Genomic DNA, 10,384 nt, shown 5'->3' with positions numbered 1-10,384 from the left:
AGGGAGGAGTTTAGGGGTTTGATCTACAACCCACATCAATGAGTTCATCAAAGAAATCTCCTTTAGAAGCTTCACAGGATAAATTCACTGATTTTAATTTAATTTTAATTCCACCTTTTCCCCTCTTTTCTCCAAGGGCTGTACTATCCACTCTCAATATTTAACAGTTCAAGGCAGAGCCAAGATGGCAGAGTAAAAGCCAGGACTCAGGGGTCCCAGCTGAACTCTCCCAATATTCCTTCTCAAAGTAACTTCAAAATAATGCCTCAAATCAAATTTTGGAGTGGCAAAGACAACAAAAGGTCAGAGGCAGCCATTTTCCTTGCCTAGGACAACTTAAAATGTCTGTGACATCCTGGCAGGTGCAGTCCCCGAGCATGGCAGGGGCACCAGTGGTGGACCTTGCAGGCAGCTACATCAGCAGTAGCAGCAGCAATAGCTTCTTAAGTTTTTAGTCCAGAGATGGTAAAGGTATTGGTCAATTGGTCGGAAAGAGATTATAGGGGACCTTTTGTGGGCAATGGGTATAGCTAACACTGATCGGCAACTCTATAGCCTGTACCCAGTTGTGGTTTGCAGTTGCATAGTGGAGAGGGGAGCTTGTTATCAGTCAAAAGGAAGCAGGGGCCCTGGTCACAGTTCCAGAGTCAAGAAAAGTACTAATACTTGTGGCAAGTGATTGGGGGGGGGGGGCGCCCCTCCACATAAAGACCAGAAACCATACCAGGAAAGCAGTGATTATACCTCAACTAGGATCACACCACCATGGAAGCACTAAAAACTTGGAGAACCCCAGAACTAGCTCTGAAAACAATATCCTGCCCCCAGGGGAACAAAGCCTAACTTTAACATAAAATTCAAAAGAGGCTGGGAAAATTATAAAGCAACAAAAAAGAAATTTTCAGGGGAAGACAAAGACATAAACTTAGAAGACATCAATGTGAAAACATCTACAAGCAAAGTCTCAAAGAAAAATGCTAATTGGAACCAAGACCAGCTAGAATTAGTGGAAGAGTTAAAAAGAGATGAGTGGTAGAGGACAAATTAAGAAAAGAAATGAAAGTGATGCAAGAAAATTATGAAAACAGATTAACAGCTTAGTAAAAGAGGCATGAAAAAATACAGAAGAAAAAACAGAATTAAAAAACAATTGGCTTAATGGCAAAAACCTACATAAAATGATGCAGTTAAGGTAGAAGAACCAGGAGAACATTGTACATAAGATGCTGTATGAAGAGCTGTGAATGATTTAGCTATTCACAGCAATACAATGATCTAAGACAATCCTAAAGGACTAATAATGAAGCATACTATCTACCTGAATGAACTGAAATTGTTTGAATTACAGACTTAAGCATGCTATTTTTCACTTTTTTTTTTGAGTCTTCTTGTACAAAATGACTAATAATGGAAATGTTTTACATGAATGCACATGTATAACCTCTCTGATCCTGTACCATCTCAAGGAGGGGTGAGGGGAGGGGTAGAACTTGGAATTCAAAACTTTTTTTTATGTTAAAAAATTGTTTTAGGGAGGCGGAGTCAAGGTGGCAGAGTAGAAACAGGACCTCCGCTCAGCTCCAGCTCCCACCACCTCCAATCCATGTAAAAGGGGACTCTGAACAAACTCTGAAGCTACAGAACCCACAAAATGACACAGAGAAGCTAACTTCCTCCTCAGGACAGCCCTGCAGCAATCAGCCCGCACAGGGCTATGGGAGCCGAGACCAGCTCCACATCAAGGTTTTAGCCCCAGGGCAGGCCTGACCAACCACCGGCTGGAGGGACTCTAGATCACCAGCAGCTGTGGCGGTCCAGAATTATCAACACATAGCTGCTAAGGACAAAGTGAGAGGTCAGTGCAATGTGGACTTCGGGACCCAGTAGTTGGGAGTGTGGCAGCTTTTGCCCGCAGTCAGAAGCTGCTGATGGCTGCAGCCCAGCCTCTGCCACGTGGCAGCTTCAGCTCCTGGCCTGCAGAGTGTAGGGGGACCAAGCAACCAGTCTGAGGGGTAATAGCTCTTGCTTTAACCTGCTTGGACCTAGACATTGGTCCAGGGTGGAGGTCCTGGGGTGTGTGACCAGCTTGCCAGAGTGTGTGGAGGCTTCAGAGAAAGCACCCAACTAATACCTCTGGCAGCTGAGAAAACCCCTGCGTTTGGGGACGAAAGCCCCCCTGTCTGGTGGCAGAGTCCTACTGTGGCAAAAAACCCAGGGGTCAAGTGACTGAGGGGCGACATGACCAGACAAAGGAAGCAAAACAAACAGAAGACTCCAACATTAGACTCCTATTTTGGGGACAATAAGGAGCAAAGCATGGAACAGGAGGAAGACAGTAAAGTCAGAACTCCTGCACCAAAAGCTTCCAAGAAAAATACAAGCTGGTTACAGGCCATAGAGGACCTTAAGAAGCAGATAAGTGAAAGAAAAATTGGGAAGAGAAATGAGAATGATGCAAGAAAATCAGGAAATGAGAGTCAACAGCCTGAGGAAAATACCACCTTAAAAAATAGACTAACTCAAATGGCAAAAGAGGCTCAAAAAGACAATGAGAAGAAGGCCTTAAAAAGCCGAATTCCCCAGATGGAAAAAGAATCTCAAAAGCTCACCGAGGAGAATCATTCCTTCAGAATTAGATTGGAGCAAATGGAAGCTAATGCCTTTATGAGAAATCAAGATGCTGTTAAACAGATCCAAACAAATGAAAGAATAGAAGGCAATGTGAAATATCTCATGGGAAAACCACTGACCTGGAAAATCGATCCAGGAGAGATCATTTAAAAATTATTGGACTACCTGAAAGCCATGATGAAAAAAAGAACAAAAAAAATCATTCTCCAAGAAATTCTCAAGGAAAACTGCCCTGATGCTTTACAACCAGAGAGCAAAATAGAGGTTGAAAGAATCCATGGATCACCTCCTGAAAAAGATCCCAAAAAGAAAACTCCTAGGAATATTATAGCCAGGTTCCAGAACTCCCAGATCAAGGAGAGAATATCATAAGCAGCCAGGAAGAAACAATGTGAATATTGTGGAAACACAATCAGGATAACCCAGGATCTGGCAGCTTCTACACTGAGGGACTGAAGGGCTTGGAATATGATATTCTGGAGGTCAAAGGAGCTGGGATTAAAACCAAGAGTCACCTACCCAGAAAAACTGAGCATTATGTTTCAGGGGAAAATATGGTCATTCAGGGGAAAATATGGTTATTCAGTGGAATAGAGGACTTTCAAGCATTCTTGATGAAAAAAACCAGAGTTGAATAGAAAATCTGACATTCAGATACAAGAAGCAAGAGAAGCATGAGAAGGTAAACAGGGAAAAGAAATCATAAGAAACTTATCAAAGTTGAACTATTAACATTCCTACATGTAAAAACGTTAATTGTAACTGATGAAACTTTTCTCAATATGAAAATAGTTGAAGGGAATAGAAATATATGTATATGTCTATATCAGAGGGAATGGGGCATATGAATACATATGTGAATGTGTATATATATGTTTACAGGTATATATTAGAGGGCACAGGACCAACTGAATAGGAAGGGATGATACTTCAAAGGTGAAATTAAGAGGTGAACAATTGGGAGGTGGGATAGGAGGGAGGGAAATATAGTCAGTCTTTTACAATGTATCTACTATGTTAATGTTTTGCATTAGCTACACATGTACAACCTATACTGAACTGCTTATCTTCCCAGTAAGGGTGGGTGACAAGGGAGGAAGGGAATGAATCTATCTATCTATATATATACTATTATTAATACTATTTTACATGTAATTGGGTAATAAAATATACAGGCACTGGGGCACAGAGATCCACCATGCCCTATTGGAAAAGTCGAAAGGGGTATGGGAGAAGATACGGGAGAGCGCAGATTGGAGGAGGCGATATCCAGTGGGACCGCTATTTTGGGGCGGTGGGTAGGGGAAAAACGGGCAGAAAATTTATAACTCAAAATCTGGTGGAAATAATGTAAATCAGAAGGTAATAAAGCATTTGAAAAATGAAAAAAAATTGTTTTAATATGTAATTGGGAGTGGGGGAGGGGGCAGTGCACTATACAGAGTATTCACCCTCTAGAGTCAGGATGACTTGAATTCAAATCTGGCCTCGGATACTTGAGATACTTACTAATTATGTGACCCAGGGCAAGTCACTTATTAACTCCAATGGCCTTTCAAAAACAAACCCAAAAAAATGTAATTGGGGAAAGAATAAAATATTATGTATTAAGATAAAATATTCTCAGAACTAAAAAAATAAAATAGAGGGGGAATGATGAACAATGCTTTAACTTTAAACTTTACTCTCATCACAACCAGTTCAAATGGGGAATACACACACACACACCCCTCACACTCACCTCCCAGAAGGGAAATGGGTGGGGGAAAGGATAAGAGTTATTGGGAGGAGGGGGGTATGATAAAAGAGAGGGTGGATTAAGGGAGTCAGTGGTCAGAAGCAAAACAGACTTCTAAAGAGGGAAAGAAGAAAGAGAGAAAGAGAGAGAGAGAAAGAAAAAAACATAGTGATCATAACTATGAATGTGAATAGGATGAGCTAACCCATAAAACAGAAGTAGATAGCAGAATGGATTAGAAACCAGAATGCAACATGTAGTGTACAAGAAACACACACAGAGTTAAAATAAAGGGCTGACGCAGATTCTATTATGCTTCAGTTGAAGTAAAAAGCAGGGGTAGCACTGAATATCTTAGACAAAGCAAAAGCAAAACAGACCTAATTAAAAGAGATAACTAGGAAAACTACAATTTGCTAAAAGGTGCCACAATGAATACTAAAAATGTTTACAGCAAGTTTCTCTGATAAAGACCTCATTTCTCAAACATATAACTAAAGTAACTAAATCAAATTCACAAAAATAAAAGCCATTCCCCAACTGATAAATGATTAAGTGATAAGAACAGGCAGTTTTCAAAAGAAATCAAAACTATCTATAGTCGTCTGAAAAAATGCTCTAAATCACTATGAATAGAGAAAGGAAAATTAAAACAACTCTGGGATACTACCGCATACCTATCAGAAATGACAAATGCTAAGGGGATAAAGGAAAACAGGTATATATGAGTAAAACATTGGTGAGTAGTGAACTGATCTAACCATTCTGGAGCTATACCCAAAGGACTATAAAACTGGGCATACCCTCTGATCTAGTAATACCACTATTAGTTTTACACCCCAAAGAGATCAAAGAAAAAAGGAAAAGGACCTGAATGTACAAAATTATTTATAGAAGCTCTTTTTGTGGTGGCAAAGAGCTGGAAATTGAGGGGATGCTTATCAACGGGAGAATGGCTAAACAAGCTGTAGCATCTGATTGTGACAGAGTACTACTATGCCATAAAAAATGATGAGGAGGGTGGTTTCATAAAAACTTGGAAAACTGATGCAAAGTAAAGTGCGAAGAACTGGGAGAACACTGTGTAGGCCAATAACAATAATGTTGTAATGATGATCAACTGTGAAGGACTTGACTTAGTGCAACTCTGATCAATATGATGATTCAAGAGAATTCCAAAGGCCCCATGATGAAAAATGTTATCCACCTCCAGAGAGAGAACTGATGAACTCTTAGTACAAACTGAAGTATAATTTTCTTGTTTTATCTTTTTTTGGTGATATAACTAATATAGAAATGTTTTGCATGATTTCACATCTGTCACTGATATATTGTTTGCCTTCTCAATAGGTGGAGTAAGGGTGAGAGTCTAGAACTCAAAACTTAGAAAGAATGTTAAAAAGAAATATATTTTTTAAATGATGGAAAATTTAAAAAAATATTAAACAGTTCAGATGTTTACCTCACAGAACCTGTTCTTCCTAATGATATGCATACATTGTGGTTAAAAAAAAAAGGATAGAGTATAAATATTTGGGCAGAAGTGGGGAGAAGAGAAAAAATGAAAACTAAAATGCACTTTTTTCACAACCTATCCTAGGTAGTACAAGTATCACCCCTAGCTCACAGATCAGGAAATTTCAGCTCAAAGGCTTAGTAATTAACTCAAAGTCAAAGAGCTAGTAAATGATCAAGTCCGGACATGAACCTAGGTACTCTGATTCTATATTCAGTGCTCTTTTTATTATAGCATCCTGCCATGTCTCAAGAGATGCAAGAGGACCAAAATTTCCTTTGATGCTTTAGTAGGTACATGTTGCTTGTAAGAGATAAGGATAATAGAAGGGATTTTTAATAGCAAGTATTTTCATACTGTTTGAAACAAAGAGAGTAAAAGAGAATGGCTGCCAAATAAAGAAAAAGAACTGGGTTTATTACCAAGTAATTGAAGTTTTTTTGGGGAAAAGAGAGCTAAAAAAGCATTAGCTAATCTCTTAATTTTCAAACGGTGACTTTTCCATTTTCTTAGGTAAGATATTTTCAACGAAGAACTGTCAGAATGGTGAATTACAAGGAGAATCCTTTCCATGTTAAAATGCATTTTAAAATTGAAACTGAGGTGGCTATATGCTATTCAACAACTATTTTTACAGAATGAGAGAATGGCAGACTTTTCAAGACTGCTGAATCCTTACAGTTCACCTGGAAGAATCAATTTCACAAATAAGGAAACTGGGGCCTGGAACAACTAAGTGACTTACTCTGTCATGCAGTAAGGTAGTGGCAGAGATATGCCTCCAACCTGGGTCCTTCTAACTCCGTACCTATTGTTCTTTAGTGTGGAGACGGGACCAAGTTTTCTGACTTATAGGCCAGTATGCCTTCAAACACCTGACAACTCTCCTTCCATTCACATAAAGACAAAGCTAGAAGATAACACAGTGAGAGAAACTATTCTTCAAAAGCTGAAACAAAGGTTTTTTTTTTGTATTATTAAAAAGAAGCACTGTTATATTAATGGATAACTACAGTGCTAGACTTCAGTATCAGGAAGATCTTATCTCAAGGCTTGCCTCTAATACTTAACTAGGTGAATGACCCTGCACAAATCATTTAATCTCTCAATGCCTGAGATTCCTCTGTACTTACCTACTAAGTCATTGCTTGAACTAATGAAATCATAGATTTTTCACATATATAAAACATAAACAAATGGACAAAAAAGAAGCGAGCTGCAATAATTTTTGGCCAGGTAGCACACATGCCTCTCTTTGCTTTCTTCACTAATGGAGAAGAATTTCATGGATAACTCTAAACCACATATCCAAGGGCTTTGGAATATATTACATTTTTTAAAAACACTTTTTTCTATGAGTCATTTCTGTTTCTATTTACTGCAAACCAACACTAAAAATTATTTTGAATTTCCTAAAAACACACTGTTTAGGAAAAAAGTAGACCTAAGTATGTTTTTAATTACGGTATTAAAAGGTTGTTGTAAATCACGTGATATTTCACATAAAACAGAATAAGTCAGCAACTTTGATTAAGTTTCTAACTCCAGGGTGAACTGAAGTAAAAATAGGATAAGCTACTCATCTTTTCTGCCTGGTGCTTATCATGGGCAATTCTATGAAATCACACAAACACAAAATAAATAGTAAATCTCTTATAAAATATATGAATAAAAATGCATTCTAAAAGAAGATAGCTTGTAGCACTGACCAATATCAAAATGTATTGTATATTTTTGTTACACAGTATTTAAAAATTTTAAATTGAGGCTGTATCTGAAAATTTCAAAGAATCCTAGGGTAGCAGCTAACCTCTAAGATGGAATTCCATTGTGCCATAGATAAAAAAGTCCTTAACTCCAAAGTATTTCACAGAGCACTGTCTATCCTCAAACATTTTCTCAATACACAGAAACTCAATGAAATAAACACCACCACAAAAACTGAAATGTTACTATTTTATTTATAAGAACTAAAAACATCTGGAAATTTTTTTAAAGGCAAAAAATAGTTCTCAAACCTCCAAATCAGGTCTAGGACATTACTCAAGAGATTAAATATTGGGATTCCTTTTTTACCCCCAAGGATCATAATACACTTCCACATTGAAGAACAACTTAAAAATAGGACATGGGTACCTCTCCCATCACTGCCACTTCTAGGGAAAGAGTAGTTTGCAACTTAACGTTCTGGCAAACAACAGGACAGAACAGAGGCACCGAGTTATGTACTGGATATACCCCCAACTCTGACAGCGAATCTGATAGCACTGGTCATTTTGCCAGTTCTCTTTTTTCTGGCCCTATTAACTTTTACAGATGAAATCTAACCTTGCATTCAAATAATTCAATACTTCCATCAAGCTAGTGGAATCATTAATCCACTAATGTCTTGAGCTGAAGTGGATGAATTCTGTCTTAAATTAAGGATCTTATTTATATAATAGCAAAAATCAACACTATAGCAAATCTTGCACAAAATTTGGCCAGCAGGGATATAGGGTTTGATCTAACTTGTATTACTCTACCTACATAGAGGTGTACTTAGATCTTTGGAGGCAAGAGACTAGGTCTACTGATTCCTGTGTCGACACACAACCCAAACCTTTCCCAAGTCCTATTTATCTTGGCTTGAAGAGAGATGGTTCATTCAAACTCATTCTCTTATATTCATGATTCTCCACTTTCACTTCTGAATGTAAAGAGGTTTTCCAAAAATTAAAAGAAAGGTCTTACTGGCTCCAAAAAGAGCAGACATATTCACCACTGGCAGAGCTGCCAAGATGATTACTGTGGGGTTTGTGTAGCTATTTTTTTCTATAGCTAGCACATTACTAAGAAAGTGAAGGATCACATGTTACGGTTGCCCTCCTCCCCCTGCCCTTTGATAGCTTCAAGATTTTCCAGAGTTCATGAAATTATCACATCACTGATGAATTCAAGAATCATCATAAGGGCCTATCAATAAATGTAAACAACTATGGTGTAGTGAAAAACAAAGAAACAATCAGAGAGGCATAGAGCTTTTTTTTTTTTAAGGATTTTATACTATATTAAAAAAAAAACCACAAAATTAAAAAAAAGGGTCAGTCAACATCAATTTTAGGAGTCCTTCCCAAAAGTCTCAGCACCCACTGGTCAAGCAGGCTTGCCTTCTTTCCTTTTTGCTTTCAGCCTAAAGGCTTACTAAGGATTGCCAGAGGTGATTTGTGCTCTGAGTTCTTAAAATCAGACTTGCTCTGCCAGATCCAAGACTCTGAATTTATCCAAGTTGTAGAAACAAGCTTTCACTACCCGTCCACCAAAATACCTCCCATTCAGATCAACAACAGCTAGAATGCAAACAGAAAAAGGTGATTAAATGCAAAGATGAAAATAAGTTATTCTTGAAAAATTCTCCAATATAAAGCATATTTAGTTGTATAATTTAATTTACCTTTAATTGCTGATTCAACCCTTTCAAACTCTAAAAATATCCGTACAGCTTCATCATCAGGAGCACCAGGAATCTGCAAGAGATCAAATCATATTAGTAAAGGTTTTATGTTCCTATAATAAGAGTGGCCTACAAATATATATAGCAAATTTCATGGTTTAACAATGATTAGCATTGATCTAACACCTTAGGATTTGCAAAGCACTTTACAAATATCATCTCATTTTATCTTTACAACAGCAGTAGGAGGAAGGTGCTATTAATCTTACAAATCACTTTCCTCACAACTACCTTGTGAGATAGATGATTATCTCAGTTTTACAAATGAAGACAGAAAGGCTCAGAGAAGTTCCATGACTTGCCCAGTCATACAATATATGGAAGAGCCAGGACTCAAATTCATCTTCTGACTCTAAGACTAACACCCTATTGCCTTCTAAGTCAGTCCTGGGGCACCATGCACAATCTTCTACATTATCAAAAATATCTTACTAAGGGGTGGCTAGATGGCGCAGTGAGTAAAGTGCCAGCCCTGGAGTCGGGAGGACCTGAGTTCGGTTCTGGCCTCAGATACTTAATACAAAAAAACCAGCCGTGTAACCTTGGGCAAGTTACTTAACCCCAATTGCCCTCCAAAAAAGGCAAAAAAAACAAAACAAAATATCTTACTAAATATCCTACTTTGGCAATTTTGTACTATGTGGAAGGAGCAAGAGTGAGAAGTTGAGGATAAAACCAAAGCTGAAAACATAGAAAGGATGGTAGTAGCCCTCCGTAGAAAGAGAAAAGTTTAAAAGAGAAATGAGTTTTCTGAAGAAAGCTAATGAGTTCTGTTTTGGATATGCTAAATTCTGAGATGTCTCAGGGAACCTAGTTTAAAATGTCCAGCAGGCAGTTAATGATGTGGCACTGAATCTCAAAAGACTCTGGGACTAGAGACAGGGAGACAGACAAAAAGACGGAGAGACACACCCACACACCCACCCCTGGGAGTTGACTCCATGGAGGGAATTAAATCCATGGGAGCTGATAAAGTCACTAAATAAGAGAGTAAAGAAAAAAGAGC

General features: G+C 38.1%; 1 protein-coding gene across 3 annotated transcripts in view; it reads right to left on the bottom strand.

Annotated features, from left to right (window-relative positions):
• Window positions 1-7,827: 7,827 nt before the first annotated feature.
• The window catches only part of LOC138175808 (splicing factor 45), a 62,131-nt gene continuing 59,574 nt past the window's right edge, over window positions 7,828-10,384 (bottom strand). For all 3 annotated transcript variants that reach the window (XM_069106307.1, XM_069106306.1, XM_069106308.1), the window contains 2 exons: window positions 9,319-9,391; window positions 7,828-9,214 (listed from right to left, as the gene is read on the bottom strand). In XM_069106307.1, coding sequence (XP_068962408.1) covers window positions 9,111-9,214; window positions 9,319-9,391 — 177 coding nt within the window. In that variant the 3' untranslated portion in view covers window positions 7,828-9,110. The remainder of the gene's footprint in view (window positions 9,215-9,318; window positions 9,392-10,384) is intronic.

Source organism: Petaurus breviceps, unplaced genomic scaffold (assembly GCF_028583685.1).
Source record: "Petaurus breviceps papuanus isolate PSGF00001 unplaced genomic scaffold, PetGlider_PUasm1.0 79, whole genome shotgun sequence".
NCBI lineage: Eukaryota > Metazoa > Chordata > Mammalia > Diprotodontia > Petauridae > Petaurus > Petaurus breviceps.
This window is presented reverse-complemented; position numbering and strand designations above follow the sequence as displayed.